Source organism: Protopterus annectens, chromosome 4.part0 (assembly GCF_019279795.1).
Source record: "Protopterus annectens isolate FY-2018-M chromosome 4.part0, PAN1.0, whole genome shotgun sequence".
Taxonomy (NCBI): domain Eukaryota; kingdom Metazoa; phylum Chordata; order Ceratodontiformes; family Protopteridae; genus Protopterus; species Protopterus annectens.
The window spans coordinates 521,060,766-521,080,695 of record NC_056733.1 but is presented as its reverse complement, the minus strand read 5'-3'; the positions used below and the strand labels follow the sequence as shown (position 1 = coordinate 521,080,695).

At 40.3% G+C, this 19,930-nt stretch overlaps 1 protein-coding gene across 1 annotated transcript in view; it reads right to left on the bottom strand.

Annotated features, from left to right (window-relative positions):
* DTX1 (deltex E3 ubiquitin ligase 1) overlaps nucleotides 1–19,930 on the bottom strand; it is a 932,387-nt gene that overhangs the window by 171,988 nt on the left and 740,469 nt on the right. Inside the window, exon 5 of the mRNA XM_044068441.1 lies at nucleotides 1,064–1,125. Coding sequence (XP_043924376.1) covers nucleotides 1,064–1,125 — 62 coding nt within the window. The remainder of the gene's footprint in view (nucleotides 1–1,063; nucleotides 1,126–19,930) is intronic.

Sequence of the window (19,930 nt, the reverse complement as noted above, 5' to 3'; positions counted from 1 at the left end):
TTCTCTTTTTTAGGTGTGGAATCCTGGTATGCATGATACATACTAGTCTTGCAGTGTGAGGCAGCTGACACAGTCCCTAAATGAGTATGGTTTCAGTAGTTGGAGGATGCCTGTACTGCAGAAGTACTGGATGTTCTTAACTGAAGCTGCAGTAGTATGTCCCAGAGCTAGAATGACTAATGATTCTGTGCAAGGGAGCATAATCATTCATCATTTTCCAGGCCTTCCTGAGCAGAAGTTACCGTCTTGCTTTTCTAGGCAATTGATGTGCTTCTTTTAAGCACTTGACACATCACAAGCAGTGTATGCTGCAAGGAAAGATTGTTACGTCTGCCATCTGATGGTTAACTAAAGTAGACTGTACACATAAGGGCAATAATCAAGAGTACAGCTACTTTCTGACATGTGTTAGTAGCTACTACACTACCTCGGTGTTTTTGGACATTAGTGGCTACCCTGGAAAAAAAAAAAACAATATACTGCAAAGGGTCTGCTGATACATCTGCAACACTGTCAGTGGAATACTGCAGCCACTTCACGACACTGAAACGAAAGACAGATCTGGAGCATTAGGTACTACATTCGTACCATACAAGCCACAATGTGAAAGGCAGCACAAGAGAGATAGAAAAGACTGCAGCAAGTATAATCCAGAAGTAAGTGCAACTTGGAAAGGTGTTCACGCCTTGAGGGTAGGACAGGCTATTTTTATATGACTTAAAACAGAGGAGGAAAAGGAAACTAGAAAAAACGCAGTGACTACCATAACAGTTCTGACACCGCAAGTATGACATAGATCAGTACACTGTAGGCCCCATTCCAAAAGACTTGCAAGTGTTTGGGAATCTAGCTCCCAGTTGTAAGCCCGTTTATAGATTAGTTTTACCCTGACCTAAGTCACTTACACTGAGAACAAGTCTTTTGGAATCAGGACTGACATACTGACAGCAACTTTTTTGGAATCTGGTCCTATATCTTAATCAGATGTTCAGTTTGGTACACTTTATTTACAGGTAAACATGCCATATAATGCTAGGCCAAACAATATCGTGCTGATCCTTACCTCATCTGGCGGGTTCTTTACTTTATGTGCATACCTTCGTACCACATCCTCAGGACTTTTACCTGCCAAAGACAATCAAATGTAACATCACTTAATGCATGAATAGGCATAGGTAGTTCTGTAGGTTAGTTTCCTGTTACATTTTCACTAACAATACTATGCCAGAAATATCATTTAATAGTAGCAAACTAGCTAAAATAAATGAATAAATTGATAATTTTAAAATTATTTCTCATTGGTCTGCACTTTCTATATAACACAAGATGCTTTAAACTCTTTTGACTTCTTTAAGTCTACTACGTGAGTCAATTGGGTAAACACGTGCTTGTTTACAAAGCAAAAGAAAAACATAAAACATCAAATCTACAATCCAGTGAGAGACATTTATGTACAAAATGAGAAATGGAAAAAATGCCATTTTCTTTACAGTAAAATAATGTTAATGCATATTCTGTAGTGTTGCTAAGATTAAGAACCGTTTGAGAAAAGAACATTCGGTGAAACAAATTACTAGAGCTGTTAAGTTAACAAAAGTTTCATGGTTTTGAAAAGATGAGGGTTTATATCAGATCTAAATTCTTTGGAAAAGATGTGAAGGATGGGAATCACGCTGACAGTTCTGTTTCCTCTGAATGCTGACAATACAAAATCAATTTGATGAAACCACATTCATTGAACATTGGAATAAGACTTTTTTTTTTTCGCAGGAGGACAAACCCCACTGTACTCCCCATCTGGGGAGATACCCTGCATATCCTCCTGAGCTTATATATACCTAATCCAAGGCGGGACAATGGTGGGAAAACTCCACTGTTGCTGGAAGTTATTTCAGAGAGTTGACTTTTCATTTATGGAATTCACTGAAATAGTGCTCATTTTCCTGATGTGTTCCCAAGGGGTGGGTAGGGATCAGGCTGATGAATGCTGCTAGACAGGAATAATACTTGGAAAACAGGACTAACAGATTGTGAAAAGCAGACATATTGTGTTTCATGTAAGTAATCAAGAAAGTCCCTGGAGTAAAAAAGGGGTAAGGAAGGAAGCCTTGTCTTGAGGACAGCCCTTAATACCCAAGTCCACTATTAGCACCAGTAAAATCTAAAAAACAATTTGATGTGAGAGGCTAGGAACCAGGCAAGTATAATAAAAGTCTTCCATGCTTATGTATCTACTGGATAAGGGTATGAGAAAAAGTTTGTTTCTCTAGCAAAACAAGACTATGTCCTGTAAATTAGCAGTCTAACTAGAGACACACAGGACTGGTATATTTTGCCAATTACAAAGGTATAACTAAATTTCTTTGTAGTGAGGAAGAGGAACTGGCACCCAGTACTAGTGTCAAGCTATCATATGCATAAACTTACTGCAAGGCACAGACATGGAGCCACTACATACCACACCTGCATTACTGAAAAAAACACACTACATGGAGCCACTACATACCACACCTGCATTACTGAAAAAAACACACCACATGGAACCACTACATATCACACCTACCTTACTGAACAAAACACACTACATGGAGCCACTACATACCACACCTGCATTATTGAACAAAGCACACCACGTAGAGACACTGTATACCACACCTGCATCACTGAACAAAACACACTACATGAAACCACTACATACCACACCTGCATCCCTGAACAAAACACACCACATGGAGCCACTACATACCACACCTGCATTACTGAACAAAACACATCACATGGAGCCACTACATATCACACCTGCATTACTGAACAAAACACACCACATGAAGCCACTACATACCACACCTGCATCACTGAACAAAACACACTACATGAAGCCACTACATACCACACCTGCATTACTTTACAAAACACACCACTCCAGCAATCGTGTTTTGGGTATGACATGGATGACAGCAGGACTCTAGTTTCCTGTAGGAAGGATGTTGTGAATAGGACTGTTGATTTTCTGCCCATTACAGCTACAGTGGATATTAAAAGTGTACACACCCCTGTTAAAATGCCAGGTTTTTGTGTTATAAAAAAATGAGACCACAATAAATAATTTCAAAATTTTTCCCACCTGACCTAGAACCTGTACAATTCAATTGAAAAACAAATCTGTTAGGGGAAAAATATAAAAATAAAAAACGTACAATAAGCTGGTTACATAAGTGTGCACACCCTTTTGATTTAAGTACAGCATTCAGTCTTCTTGGCTAAGAGTCTATCAGCATGGCACATCTTGAGTTGGCAATGTTTGTCCACTCTTCCTTGCAAAATTGCTCCAAATCTGTTAGATTGCGAGGGCATCACTTGTGCACAGCCCTCTTCAGGACACCCCACAAATTTTCTATTGGATTTAGGTCTGGGCTCTGGCTGGGCCATTCCAAAACTTTAATTTTCTTCTGGTGAAGCCATTCTTTTGTTGATTTGGATGTATGCTTGGGGTCATTGTCATGCTGAAATGTGGAATTCCTCTTCATCTTCAGGTTTCTAGCAGACACCTGAAGGTTTTAGGCCAAAAGTGACTGGTATTTGGAAATGTTCATAATTCCCTCCACCTTGACTAAAGCCCCAGTTCCAGCTGAAGAAACACAACCCCAAAACATGAGACTGCCACCACCATGCTTCACCGTGGGGATGGTGTTCTTTTGGTGATGCGAAGTGTTGTTTTTGTGACAAATATCCCTTTTGGAATTGTGGCCAAAAAGTTATACCTTGGTCTCATCAGACCATAACACATTTTCCCTGATGCTTTTGGGAGACTTGATGTATTGTTTTGCAAATTTTAGCCAGGCCTGGATGTTTTTCTGAGTTAGAAAAGGCTTCTGTTTTGCAACCTTACCCCATAGTCCAGACATATGGAGAATATGGGAGATTGTTGTCACATGTAGTACACAACCAGTACTTGCCAGAAATTCCTGCAGCTCCTTCACTGTTGCTATAGGTCTCTTGGCAGCCTCCCTGACCAGTTTTTATCTTGTCTTTTCATCAGTTTTGGAGACAAGTCCAGTTTTTTGCAACGTCACTGTTGTCCCACATTTTCTCCACTTTTTTGATGACTGTCTTCACTGGGTTCCATGGTATATCCAATGCTGTGGAAATTTTTTTGTACCCTTCTCCTGACTGATACCTTTCAACAATGAGATCCCTTTGATGTTTTGTAAGCTCTCTGTGAACCATGGCTTTTGCTGTAGCAGGCAACTGAGTAAATGTCAGGAAAATCCTACTAGCCAGCTGAAGTTTATTTGGGGTTATTCAGAGTCTCTTTAATTGATGGCAGGTGTGCACCCAAGAAGACTGAATGTTGTACTTAAATCAAAAGGTGCTTCAACAAAGTATTAGTTTAAGTTGGTGCACAACTTATGCAACCAGCTTATTGTACGCGTTTTGTTTTTTATATTTTTCCCCTAACTGATTTGTTTGTTTCTCAATTGAATTGTACAAGTTCTAGGTCACATTAAAGGCGGAAAAGTTTTGAAATGATTTATTGTGGTGTCATTTTTTTACATCACAAAAACCTGGCATTTTAATAAGGGTGTGTACATATTTTAAATCCACTGTATACTTTAATGACCGTCTGTTACCTTCCTTTGACTCCTTATTCTACCATTACATGACTTTTTGTAAAACCTTGCATCTCAGCTGGCCCTGCATGTCTTTATAACACAATAATTCCAAAAAAGAAAGGCGTCATTGCTACCTTTATCAGTGATGTAAAAAAAACAAAAACAGAATTTGTATGCTTAACCTTTTCTATTACAGAGTGTTACCACAAGAGGGTGATCGCCTGCTTTGTATGCCTCTATTGCATTTTTTAGCTGACGACTAATTTTTGCTGTCCCCATGCAGCCTGCTTCTGTAATGTGTAACCTTCATCAGAGATTTCTAACGTTGGTATTCTTTCGCTAGCAGCCTGTGCATGAGAAGGCAGGGTGATTAGTACATTTCAAGAACAAGCACCATGGGTACAGATGTTGTCGTAAGTCTAATATACGTGCACACAGCTTATGCCAGTGACTTCACTGTGAAGTAGTAAGATCACTGCTAAATATTATGCATCACAGGTTAACTTTCTGACATACTGAGAATTCATACTGGGTGTACACTATCATACCTATCAGTAAACTCACCAACACATTAGGAAAGCAGTCACAAAATATATTTAAAAGTCCAGCCCAAATCACATTTACACTACATCTGCATGTGTTCATGCATGCATAATATGAATGCATAATACAAATATATAGATGGTTTACCTAGTATTAGTTAATTTTTGCTAAAATTGACCCCTGTATTGTCGACAATACAGACGGTCAACAGCTGTGCGAGAATAGACAATTAATAGGGTTAGAGAATATGCCCTTTCCCCAGGTATTGTGCAATCCTGGAGGTGGAATAAACAAGGTATCTGCAAAAAAGCTGTTTTCTTAATTTCATGTTCCAAACATTATCCTCGGAGCATGCGCAGTAGCATGTTGATGTTTGTTTCTTAACGTGTGTTGATGTTAGCGACAGTGATGTAGCAGTCATTTGACAGTTGCTAGTAGACCCCATATATATATATATATATATATATATATATATATATATATATATATGTATGTATATATATATATATATATATATATGTATATACCTATATATATACATACATACATATATATTTAGGTATATAGGTATACATACATACATATATATATATATATATATATATATATATATATTTACTTACATTGAAGTTTGCCCATTTCAGAGCTTCTTGACATGATGCATGGCTCTGATTTTCATTGCATTCAGGAATGAATGACCACTGCTATAGTTAATTTGGGTTTTGATGACTATAGTACTGCAGTAGAGGATTCTTTGTGGTTGCGATTGTGGAAGTATGGAGATGCTATATATGTTAGAGGGCCTGGAGGCAAAGCAACCACAAAGAAAAACGTTTTTTGTTTTGTTTTTATTTGAGTGGTGCATGTGCAGGTGTTTGTGTTTCTGTTGTTACTGTATAGTTTCCATACAATACCATGTTTTGGAATTTATCAGCTTACTAAATGTGAAACATAAGTTTGTGTTTATTACACATTGCATGCTTTGAGAGTTAGTGTGTGTTTGTTTCAGGCAGGGGTAAGGTGCAATGTGTGTTGCATATCGGTGGTGAAGTTTGTTTGCTTGCTTGCTTGCATGATTGCATGTATGTTTGATTTTTTTTTATTGTGCATGTATGCAATGCTTGATCAGACTCATATATTGATAGTTCTAAAACTAGCTTACTTTCATGTTTCCTATTGTAAGACTGCCTGCTGTAAAAAGTAAAAAAATGACTATATCTGATGTTCAGAAAAAATTGTAACAATGCATGCTCCACTCCACAAATGGTGACAATTTATTTATTTATCATTTGTTGACCGGGAAAGTCCAACTAGGTTCCACAGAGCCTGTTTTCAGCGGAGGCCCGGGGAGAAATGCTCCAGATGCATGTCTTTGGAATGTGGGAGGAAACTGGAATACCCGGAGGAAACCCACGCGAACACAGGGAGAACATGCAAACTCCACACAGAAGGCACCCCAGCCGAGAATTGAACCGGAGAACCTCTTGCTGTGAGGCGACAACGTTAACCGCTGTACCACTGTGCCGCCCAATGCCCTCCACGAGTTGCTAACTGTTTAAAATGTTCCACTACAACTATTTTCCATAGCAAGTGACATAAAAATAAACAATTCCTGATAAGTTGTTAGTTCACAACATAATACAACATGGAAGTGGCACTGAATGCAAGATAATGAATGCAGCCATGGTCACTATTATGAAACAATGTTAAGACACCCCACCCTCACTAACTTAGCTTGTCAGCACTGAGCACTATTATTAAAAGTAAACTTTCAGCTGTATAACTGTTAGACATCAGCACAACAGTCATGGAAAAATGCATCCTCACAGTCAGCACAATAGTATACAAAATGAATACAACATGTAAGTACAACTGACTGTCAAATGAAGGAATACAGGCACACAGTCTCTAAAAAGAAAAAAAAAAAGCACTTCATTTTATTCCAAAAAATAAATAAATAAACAGTTTCTGTTATCATTTAAAACTAGAAAAGACAGCTGTAAAATATGCATCTATTTTAAAATGGTGGTAAGAGAACAAATACTTTGAGAAAGTTTTGAAAGTTGATGAAAGTGTCCAGCTGAACACCAGGTAGTGTGGAAAACAAGCTGGCAAGGACTTGAAAGTGCAGGCATGTAAAAACAAACAAACAAAAATGTGTATATACTGTTTGACTGCCGTGGTGTCACGGGGATGGGTTCAGGTTCTGAAAGGTCAGCATGCGCAAGTGTACTTCATGCTCTAATGGCACAATAAACCACATGCCTGCAGAAGGAAAACAAATCTTTTGCAATTCAGACAGTGATCTACAGAGGAAACAGTGGCCTAACATTTTAAACTAGATAAAAAATTCCAGAAATGATATATATGCTATTTCTGACAATAAACACTCACAAGAAGAGAAAAGAACCTAAGAAACATATCTTTTAAGGTAATAAATATAAAAAAGTACCGTGAAAGTAAATAAAATAAATGAAAGCTGAGGAGAAAAGTAAGGGAATATAAGTGAATCAATGCAACATCCATTGTACAAAACAGAAATACACTGCAGAAACTGAAATAGTTCTGCAAGTAAAATTTATAATTTGAAGCAGACAGTATGTGTGAAGTCATTCATCCTGTAGATGTTGCAAATGTACTACCTGGAATATAGTAATGTTCTTCAAAACTGGTACATGCCAGAAATCTGCTTTACTCACCATTAAATTACAAAGGTTATTCATTTTACAATAGCCAGCTCATGGCCAATACTTTGTTTTAAATATTTGAAAAAAGTACCCAAGACGTATACTCATTTTTAGTGCCTGTTGCAACCTAAATTAGACTATACAGACTTTATCTGACTGGTATATTTGTTTACTTAACACAGAGTCAAGCTACTTCCTCTACATGCTTCTATTTTTTCCATCCTTCTATTCTCTATTGCTCTGTTTTTGACCAATGTGTACACATACTTGTTTCTTTTGTTCCCTAGAGAGAAATGGCTGCCCTATGTTTAACATTTCTGTATGTAAAAATTATTAACTGGTATATTAAGGGTCCAAATGCACACAACTTACTCTTAGCCATAACTTGTAGCTTCCCTTTCTGAATGAAATTCCAATTAGCACCCTGTGCTGACATTAAAAAAATCAAACAAAAAAAACAAAAACAAAAAAAAAAACAAAGCAAAACAACAAAAAAAAAACACTTCACTGCAATAAGTTGTAAGTGGTTGGCTTATTATGGTTAGATCTACACACTTCCCCCACCCCCGGCAAAAAAAAAAAAAAGAAGAAGTTCCTTCTAGTGGCACACCAGCCAGGTGGCCAGATGCATGAATGACACATCCCCTCCTCCCTCCAGCCCCAGCCCTTCAGGTCTTGTTTCTGTGCTAACCCTCCTTTACCACATTTTATTTCAAAAAAAGCATTTCTTCTTTTAAACTTTAAACTGTAGCAAACAGTTGATGCAGTTTATACCTGCTTGCAAAGACTGCTTCAGCACTCATGTTTTAGTTTAAAAATAAATGTTTTGTTTTAGCTGTAGCAAACTTTTTTCTACAAATGTGGCAAACAGTTGCTATAGTTTATACCTTGCCTGAATAAAGAACTATGATGGTCATGTTTTAGTTTAAAAAAAATTATTTTTAGGATGTAGCAAACAGTTGCTACAGTTTATACACTGCCTGCATGGAGTACTACAGCGCTCAGGTTTTAGTTAAAAAAAAGATTTTTTTTTTTTACTTTTAAACTGTAACCAATTGTTTGCTACAATGTAACAAGCAGGTGCTACAGTTTAGAGCACACACGGAGCTCTACAGTGCTCAGGTTTGACCACAAATGCAATATTGGCTTTTAAAAGCCAGTATTATTTATTTATTTAACATTGGTTAACCAGGAAAGTCTGACTTGGAACGAAGCCAATTTTCAGTGAAGGCCTGGGGATAAATGCTCCAGCTACATGTCTTTGTAACATGGGAGGAAACCGGAGCACCTGGAGGAAACCCACACAAATGCAGGGAGGACATGCAGACTCCACACAGAAGGCACCCCAGCTGAGAATTTAATGCCCTCCAACACTCTGCACCCAGGGCTATTGCACCTCTTGCCCTGTCCTAGCAATGCTACTGCCCTCAAATAGTAAAGTAGCTGGCTGTTTCTGTTTCTAGGTTTATTGTTATATACTAGGCTAATGACCAAAAGGGCCTTTATAAGCCTAGTAGTGTAATCTAACCCAAATGTGTTCCTATGTATCATGGACATTTATTAGGAGGGGATATGTTAGTTAGGAAGTTTCTAGAGACTATGCGAGGGGGGAGGGTGTTAGAGGCAGACAGTAATGTCCAAACTATCAGAGACTTGGGAGCCACAGCCAGGGTGAATTTCCAATTTCCCATCCATTGGCCAAGGTTACACTTAAATTGGGTTAGGGACAGACTCTACTTCATATGGATGAGCAGTCTGTTCCAGATCATGGGGATCCTGTGAGACACATGTGCCTCACCAACATGTCTTCTTTATGTCACAAGCAAAATTTAAATCCTTGGATCTAGTGGTTCTGCTGTTGTTTGTTTTGTGGATGTGCAAAAGTTCCATCAGAGTTGGAACTGAGGATACCTTGTATGCCAGGCACAGATCGCCTGTCAGTAACCTGTAAGAGACAGAGTATAGACATAGGGCCTTAAAGCAATCCATATAGGACAATATGTTTACACCTGGGACTCTTCTGATAAGGAATCATTGTGGGTGTTCCAACTGTTGTATATGTATGATCAGTACATTCCAGAGGGGGCATTTTACTCAATGATGAGTCTGATAATGGCCGCATGAAGTGGCACTATGACTACCTTGGATCTGGATGCCATGCCCTTACTTATAAGTTGTGTGACATAGAATGATTTTTCTTGCTACCTTGGCCACATGTTGGTCAAAGGCCAGATTACTGTCTACATATCTTTCCAGATCACTGACTACTGGGTCAACTCTTAGGGGTGTTCTATCAATGGAGTAATTAGTCTGGGTGGCAGTTTTCCCAAAAGGCTCTATAATGAATTTCTTGGCAATGAGTTTTAGTCTGTGACTTTGGCACCAATTAGTTGTCTGTGTTAGACCCTCTTGTAAGATGTTTGTGTCATGGAGGAATCTATGATAGCTCTCAATTTGCAGTCATCTGCAAACTTGGTCAGTGAAAAGGCCTCGACTTTAGTCTTTACCTCCTAAAAGTAGATGCCAAATAGAAGTTGTCCCAGCACAGAACCCTGAGGTACCCACTGGTGACCAGTCTCTTACTGGAGGTGGTGTGAAGACTGTCAGCCCAGCTATCTGGAATTTTGTAAATCATTCTGTGTTATTTGTGAATAGTAATATGATTTGTATTCTTGTCTTAAAAATGTAAGAAAACTCTATGTTATGTGTATATTAAACTACTGGTGCAGAAGTGTGTGTTGAACTTTATGTTCTGTACTGAGCTTCAAGAATGTAACCACAGTGTACCCTGCTGGAAAAGTGCAAAAATGTGTATAAACTATATGCCTAAGCAAATGTATGTTTTGATAGTAAAGGCTGGAACATACAGAGTTAACTTGCAAACTCTCAAGAAAAGCAAAGAGTTTTATGATGGTATTTATCTCAGCTAGGAAACAGAATGTCTATTGCTAGGAGTTCTTTCTGGTGTCTGGAAACAGAAATAATTACAGGTTTCAAAATGTAAAAGTGTTTAACTGTTTTATGACTTCCAGTTCTAGACAAACTTGTGAGATATAAATATTTTTGACACAGAGGATCTAAATGTTTAAGTTTCTGTTAGAATGGGAACTGAAGGCAGAGGTGACAAAGAATGATGTAATCTGAGATAATCCAGCAGTAATGTTTGATAGTAACTTAAGAACCACCTCAGAGAGTGAGTCTGTGCATTTTGTATTTGTCTTTGGATCTGATATCTTCAGCACTTCTGTCTTGCTCTGTAAGTAACACTTAGATCATAGTATTTATCTTAGAGAGAGATAGGAATGTAGTAAGATTAGTTTAGATGTTTTCTGTATTTATGTGAGACTGTCCTACAATGTTGTTTTAAAATATTTCTTATGATTCTGAACACTGTTGTCACTGTGCTGAGTTACGGAGTATTGTCTTGTTCTTTAATTATTTATTATTAAATATATTTAAACCTTTTAATTGTGGCTGGTTTGTTTAGGGATAATTACGTTCTTAGAGTACTTGCATACATATTTGGTAACACTATATAGGCCACTCCTAAATAGCCTTAGTCTTTGTCACACTTACCATTTGGATAATAGTAACATTACACAGTAGGATTGGTCACCCTTTGTAAGGGCCTTATAGTAGCTGATAAAGAGTGGTTGGTGACAGCTGGTACTACCTTATAGTCTGGGCAGAAGGGGGCATATCTAGTGAACCTGTGCCAGCCTTCCCCAGGTGTGTTTGTATATAAATCACATCTCAAAGAGTGTGTGTGCATGTGTGTGTGTGTGTGTGTGTGTGTGTGTGTGTGTGTGTGTGTGTGTGTGTGTGTGTGTGTGTCAGCTACTTGGGCAGGAATAGGAAGCACTGGTTGGACAGACAGCTTGCTGGAGGTTTTGGCTTGACCACTTGGCTGAGATCTTAACCCTATAGCTGTGCCAGTGGGGAGTCTTACTGGGGATCTGGAGAGAGAGGGAAAAACCAGCCCCAGACTGACTGTGATCTCTGTGTGCTCTTAAGGGAAATTGTACTTTACTGTGTACTTGTCATCCTCCCAATGTGCATGTCCCTCACTGGTGCTAGTGGTGAGGATTGAGGCTCCTTGATCACTGGGCCAGTGCAGGGGCGTCACAGGTGGTATCACCAATCCTGATTTCCTGGGTCCTGTCTGTGAGCCAGATAGCAAGCCAGTGAGTTATATAGGGTTTTATGCACAGTTCTGTGAGATTTTCAACTATACCCGAGTAGGGAATTGTATTGAATGCCTTAGTTACACCCAGGTACACACCATTTTCCCACCATCTTTTGTGATTTTTTTCAAAGACGTCCACCAGGTTTAGTAGGCATGATCTTCCCCTGACAAAGCCAAAAGTACAGTTGTGTATACTTACCATAAATGTAGATGTTCGAGTGTGTTCACTGTTGCAGTCATTACATTTGGGTAATCTGCTGGCGGGTTGCCCTCAGTTGGCCTGATTAACAAAGTCTTGGGTCCTGCGTCGGTTGCTGTCCCTTCTTCCATGACATCAGGTCATCAGGGGTATAAAACATGCAGCCGATGCCATTACATCAGTTTTTTCTTACCCCAGATGTCAGGTTCCCCTCCAAATGGGGAGCAATATATATATATATATATATATATATATATATATATATATATATATATAATAAGAAACACAAAAATATACCCCCAAACAAAGGCAAATACACCAAAAAGGCTTTTAAGCATAATAAAATAAGAAAGAGGTATAGTAAAAGAAAAACAGGGGGCTGGAGGGAGGGTAATCAGGACTGCAACAGTGAATACACATGAACATCTACATTTATGATAAGTCTACACAACTGTACTATGTTCATCGTGTTTCACTGTTGCAGTCATTACATTTGGGTAGATTCCCAAAGCTAAGGTTGGGAGGACAGATTGATACAGCATTAGGACCAGCTATAAGGCCCTGCAAAACAGCAGTGGCAAAGCCAGCTCTGGATTTAAAGAAAATTGGTAAGTGATATTGCTTGGTGAAAGTATGAACTGAACTCCAGATAGCAGTTTCTAGAATATCCCTGGTAGGAACACCTCTGAGAAAGGCTGCTGAAGTAGATGCAGCCCTGGTGGAGTGAGCTCTGATCCCCTGGGGGATAGGTTTTCCATGGTGTTTATAACAGAAATGAATACAATGGCTTATCCATTTAGAAATGGTTTTCTTTGAAATAGCCTTTTCCTCTGCCCCTGCAGCAAATGCTACCAGCAGTTGTTCAGATTTTCTTTGAGATTTAGTACTGTCCAAGTAGAATCTAAGTTGTCTGTGTACATCCAATGAATGCAGAATCTGCTCTCCCTTGTTCTGTGGATTGGGAAAGAAAGTTTTCAAATGAATGGACTGATTAAGAGCCACACTGGATACCACCTTGGGCATGAATGATGGATTGGTCCTGAGTGACACCCTGTCCGCATGAAAGATGATGAAAGGCTCTACTGCCATAAGGGCCTGTAATTCAAATATTCTTCTAGCTGAAGTGATTGCTAAAAGGAAGGCTGTTTTCCAGGAAAGAAATTTTAAGTCTGCAGTTGCAGCTGGCTCGAGAGGAGGTAGAGTGAGTTTCTCCAATACAAAGTTAAGGTCCCAGGCAGGGGTTGGAGCTCTCCTTGGTGGTCTCAAGTTTTTGGCTCCTCTGAGATACTGCTTTAGAAGAGGATGAGAGAAGGGGGGGTCTATTTTGTAATGGGCTGAAATAGCTGAGGCATGGATTTTTATGGAAAAAAAAGACAGGCCCTTATGAAGCATCTCAGTTAATTATTGCAAAATCTGAGGTAAATTGGGCACTGCTGTGCTCATCCCTTGAAACTGATTCCAGGCACAGAATCTTTTCCATTTGTCAGCATAAGATTTTCCAGTACTAGTTCTTCTCGTCTCCAAAATGACATCCATCACAGGTTTGCTGAGGGATGCTAAGGGTGAATTTAAGTGATCAGCCAAGCTGCAAGATTCAATGTTTGGAGCTGACGGTGCAGAATTTGGTTCTCCTGCTGAGACAGTAAGGAAGGTGTCTGGGGCAGGTGTCACGGAGAAATGTGTGACACACTGCGCAGGAGTGGGTACCAGTGTTGGAGAGGCCAGTCTGGAGCAATCAAAATCATTTTTGGTTTGCCCTGTTTGACTTTTAGTAGAACTTTGGAGAGCAAAGGCCGAGGGGGAAAGGCATAGACTGAGAGGTTTTTCCAGCTGAAGGACAGAGCATCCATTTTCCAGGCTTTTTTGTGATGAGGTCTTGTGCAAAATTTGTCCAACTGGTAGTTCTGGGGTGAGGCAAAAAGATCTATGCCTGGGCTCCACCATTTGAGTGTCAACATGTTGAAAATCCGTGGTTCCAATTTCCGTTCGTGAGGGTCCATGAGATTTCTGCTTAGTTCGTCTGCCAGAACATTCCGCTTTCCTGGCAGGAATTGAGCTTGTAGTTGTACTTGGTAGCTCAAGGATGTGTTCCACAATGCCATGGCTAGCCTGCAGAGGTTGTAGGAATGTGTACCCCCCTGCTTCTTTATGTACCACATAACCGTGGTGTTGTCCGTCTTTATCAGTAATTGTCCTGAATGAAGGTAGTCCTTGAAGGCTGTCAGTGCATTCTGTACAGCTAGCATTTCTTTTTGATTGATACGAAGGTCCATTTGATTTGGGCTCCATTTGCCCTGAATGCACTTCCCTGCCAGATAAGCCCCCCATGCATAGTCTGATGCATCTGTAGTTAGGGTTTGGGTGGCAGGGGGTGGTGTGAATGGCAGTCCCTTGTTTTGATGGCAGGCCTCTGCCCACCATAGGAACTCTAGGTGCAGGCAAGGTATGATAGGAATCATTGTTTCCAGGCTGTGACAATGTTGAGTCCATAAACTTTTTAAGTACCACTGAAGTTTCCTCTTATGCAGTCTTGCATATGGAATTAGAAGAATGCATGAGGCCATGAACCCCAAGGTTTGCAGTAGTTGCCTTGCAGATAGCAGGGTTTTTGTGGCCACCTATTTGAAGTAAGTCACCAAATGAATTTGCTTTTCTAGTGTAAGGTAAGCCATCTGAGCAGTTGTATTCAAGCTTGCACCCAGGAATGTAATTTTTTGAGAGGGTACCAGTTGCGATTACCTTTCATTTATGGTGTACCCTAGACAGGTTAGAAGTCTTTTTACAAACGCCATATGTTTTAGAAGAATGGCCTGGTTTTCTGCCTGAATTAGACAATCATCCAGGTATGGATATATTTTAATATTTCTTTGCCTACAAAATGCAATTACTGGAGCCAGGCACTTTGTGAATACCCTGGGCACAGTAAACAAGCCAAAGGGCAGTGCAGAGAACTGATAATGCATGCAACCTACTTTGAAGTGTAGGAATCTTCTGCAAGATTCCCTGATTGGGATATGCAGGTAAGCCTCTTTTAAGTCAAGAGTTGCCAACCAGGCATCCTTGCCTAGCATAGGAAGTAACTGGTGAAGAGTCAGCAACTTGAATTTTGGAATGTCCAGAAAGGTGCTTAGAGTAGACAGGTCCAAAATTGGACGCCATGATTTGTCTTTTCTGGGTACCAGGAAAAGTCTGGAATAGAAACCTTGTCCCTTTTCCTCTTCTGGTACTAGTTGAATAGCCCCCATGTTTAGGAGGGAAAGTACTTGTTTCTGAGCCTCTGCCCACTGATTTGGGGCAGGTCTGGCCACCTGTTTGGAGTTGGCAGCGTGTGTAAATGAAATCTGTATCCCTGGGACACTATATTTAAAACCCATTTGTCCTGGGTTATAAGTTGCCAGTTTCTTGAATGAAGAGCCAGTTTTCCACCCAAATGGGTGGCTAAGAGGTAAGTTGTTGGTAATTTCAAAGGGAAGTCATTGAGACTGTTTACCATAGGGTGGTGCCTTGTTGTTTCCAGATTTGGAAGTGGAAGTACCCCATTGCTTAGTTCTGAAAGTCCCTTGGGACTGATACCTGGTGGTTTTGGAATGTCTGGATTTGGCCGTAGTGGCTCTGGAAGGAGTTGGAAAGGACCAGTTCTTAGTAGGCCAATGCCTACTAAATCTAGGAGGTTGCACTTGTAAGAAATCTTTCACAGTTTGCATAGATTTAGCTTTATCCTCCATCTTTTTTTAGAACTTCTTCAGCCTTATTGCCAAATAAGCGATCCTGCTGTAAAGGAGCATCCAAATGTTTTGCTTTAACATCATCAGGCAGATATTGCTCCTTAAGCCAAGCATGCCTTCTAAGCACAGACCCAGTAACAGCAGCCCTACAAGAGGCCACTAAGGAATCAAAACCACATTGCAAAGTATGTTTGCCAACTTGTTCAGCTGAATGCAATAAATCCTGCAAATCTTTATTCTCCACACAGTCTTAAATCAACATCATTTTCTGTTTAAGCAGTCCCATGATATGCTGTTGATATTTTAGCATATGGGATTGGCAGTTTAAAGCCCTGATTGCTAAGGTTGCAGAAGTATAAACCTTTTTACCCCATCTATCCAGCACCCTGGAGTCTCTATCAGAAGGGGTAGGATTTTTAGCAGAAGCCTTAATGCCCTTGGGCCCCTGAGAAATGGTTTCAGGGTCTGTAACAAGATTTTTGAAAAGGAATTTGTGGCACTCAGGAACCCTGTAGTACCTGTCTGATTTGCTAGGGGCTGGAGGCCAGGAATCAGGGGCCAAACTGGATTCCGAAAACACATCATCAACAATATCTAGTACAGGAGGTATAGCCAAAGGCCTATGCTGAGGAGGAAGAAGAAGGAAATAAGCTTCTTTTTGGATTCAGAGAACTCCTGTCTTTCCCAGTAGAAATGCTCCCTTAAGGTATGTAAAGTTTCCCCAAAAGAGAAATCCTCAGGTGGAGAAGCAGAGGGAATGGAATCCTCTGCATCAGAGTCCTCATAAGTAGGTAGGGACAAATCCAGATCATTAGAAGAGTCAGAAGAAACAGAGTCCTGTTCAGAAGATTCATAGTTAAATTCAATCCTAGGCCTCTTGGAGGGGGGGGGGGGTGACTACCCCTGATTAGAGCAATTAAATCTTCAGCCATTTTGATCATTTGCTTTTTAGGCATAGGGGCCTGAACATGTGGCCTGGACATAATTTTTTTAGACATAGATCGAGATTTAGGCCTTAGCACTGAAGTTGGAGTCGGTTTAATATGCAAGTCTGTAGGCCTGAATACACCCTCAGAAGCTGGTGCCTGCTCAGCGGCTCCGGACCCATCCAAGGTAGAGACATCCGTGGGTTCCATATGTGAAGCATCTCACGGCATACCGGACTCCGAATGGGTCTCAGTAGAGGCCTGCAAATCAGAAGTAGCAGGTATCAGGGGCTGCGAAAGTGCCTCACTGAGTACCGGCGAACTGGCGACTGGCTTAGTAGAAGTGTCGTCAGCAGTTTGGACCTCAACAGCCTGTCTCTGTCTTTTTCTTTGTGTTTTTTCGGTATTCCGGTAGTCAGATGGCTAACCAACATCATTTCTGGATAATTAAACTGAGAACCAAAATATTTTGAAGCAAAAATGTACCGACGATGGATAGTGCGCTGATTAAATAAAGCACAAAACCAACAGCAAGGTATGTCGTGGTCAGGGCCTAAGCAAGGAATACAGTACAAATGAAAATCCTTATGAGGTATTTGCTTCCCACAAGTAATACAATTATTAACTTTTACTGACATCGGTAAGGAGCAAGAAAAAGTTTCGCCAACAGGGTACTTAGCTTTAAGTTGAAGACTTCGGTTCTAAAACTCGAAAACGAAAATTTCAGGAGTCGGCTGACCGGCACTTGCAAACTGCTTCTGCTTCGGGCACCACACGGCAAGAAAGATTGATGTAATGGCGTCAGCTGCAAGTTTTATACCCCTGACGACCGGACGTCATGGAAGAAGGGACAGCAACCGACGCAGGAACCAAGACATTGTTAATCAGGCCGACTGAGGGCAACCTGCCAGCAGATTACCCAAATGTAATGACTGCAACAGTGAAACACGATGAACATCAAGGTTAAGTCCAGTGTCTGTAGGTTGCTTATGTTTTTGCTGATCATTTCCATGACAATTCATCACATGGCTTTGCACATTAGATTAGTCAAACTAATAGGTTTGTAGTTTCCAGGGTCGGTTGATTGCCCAGCCTTCTGAAGTGGGATAACAGCTGCAGTCCTCCATTCTCATGGCACAAGGCCTGTTCAGAGGTTATAGTAGAAAACTGACTCAAGTCACCTTGATAGGTCATGTTTGTCATGTTTCCAACTACTTAGAAGGCATTCCAAGATGCTGTTGAGGCCGACTGAGGCTGTGTTTTGACCTTAGTAAGCACTGCCAGGACCAGCTCCCTGTTAATAGTTGGGGGATATGCTAGTAGGTATTTCATGGAAGGGAGCAGGGAGAGAGTGGGAGTACAATTTGAGCTAAATCTGGTAACAAGCAAATGTGTTATGTCGCTCTGCTTATTGAAGATGGTACCACACTGACCACAAGTTCGGCACACAGATTTGTGCTGTCTTTGAGGTTTTGGATATAGCTGTAGAAGGCCTTGTGGTTGCCTTTGGCCTGTGAGGCTTTGGTGACCTCATAATTTACCTTGTTGAACTTAATTAGTCCTTTTAGTTTCCTGTTTAGTTTAATTAGAGTGCTTCTTTTGTTATGGTTGCTGCTCTTCCTGATTTTAACCATGACTTTTTTCCTTTTGTTATATGCCCTATTAAAGTTAGGATTCCACTAGTGTGGTTTGTTTTTAGAGTTTGTTTTGGGCTTACTTTTAGTATGTACAGCAGCCTCTATACAGCCACTTACATGGTTGTACAGAGTCACTGTGAACAATTCCACATAGGTTGTTGTGAAGTTGGGATTGGGAGAGACTTTGAATTTTGATACAATATCACGCAATAGGATGTAGTTTGCTTTGGAACAGTTTCTAACTGTTACAGGATTTTCTGGGGTTACAGAGTTGATTTTTATTTTGAAGGAAACCGATTTCTGGTCTGACCTACCATTGAGAACATGACATTTGGGGGACAGCACTCTTTCATATTGGTGAGTACCAGGCCCAGTATATCTGGTCAAGGGTATGTGTGTTAATAAAGTCCAGGAATCGTACCTGTGAGTATGAGGTAGTCGGTAATGGTACAGATGTTTATATTTGCCAGAGTGAGGACAGCTTGTATGGTGTGGTGTTTCTTGTTTAGGCTTCTAGCATTGACCAGTAATACATTTAAGTTTCTTTGGGTTTTATTTGCTATGTCAGTAGATTTATTAGTTTGACATTGACTAAAAAAGGCTCTAAGGGGGTGGGTATTTGGGAAGATAGGTGCAGAGCATCCTTTGCAAAGAAATATAGTCTGTTAACCATGTCCTCTCATGTTGACAAATATTGAATCCCCTTGGAAAGACACCAGAAACTAAGTCAATTATTGAAGTCGATCATCTTTTGTTCATATTGTGGCATCATCCTTGGTGAAGGAAGAATGCTACTCAGTACAAGGCACATGCCTGCCTGAGATACATATTTAGAGAGATCAATAGTGTCTCTCTTTATATAGTACAGGGAAATACATCTCAGGTCATTAACTCTTACATGGACTATGACAGAATTGTACTGGTACCTGAGGTGTAGTGACTTCAGTGCATGTGTAACTTGGTGGATCCAGGCTCCAGTAAAGGAACTGTTATCTTCTCCTTGTTCAGTCTGGTGAGTGTTGTACAATGGAGTCCCATATGACAAGAGTCCTGGGTAATGTGTTGGCTTGCCTTATGGGCTTAGATCTTGGGGTTCCACTGGGTGTAGGAGTATGTGTGAATGCTGGTGAGTGCTTTAGTGATTGTTGAGAATAGGTGTTACTGTTTATAAGCTTAGGAGGTCTTTGAGGTTGGGGAAGATAGGTTTTTAGTGCCTCAGCATACGTTGGTCTATATGTGCGGTGGACACAGTGGTAGATATAGTGTGTGCGTGTGTTCTTGACAATTTTGTTTGTATGAGAGATGTTGGGTCTATGTTTGGCTACCAGAAAATAAAAAACCTGAATGGCAAAATATTGAATGGAGGACAGTGTAACTGACAATCACCGAAGAGCGACATCATTGGAAAAAAGTC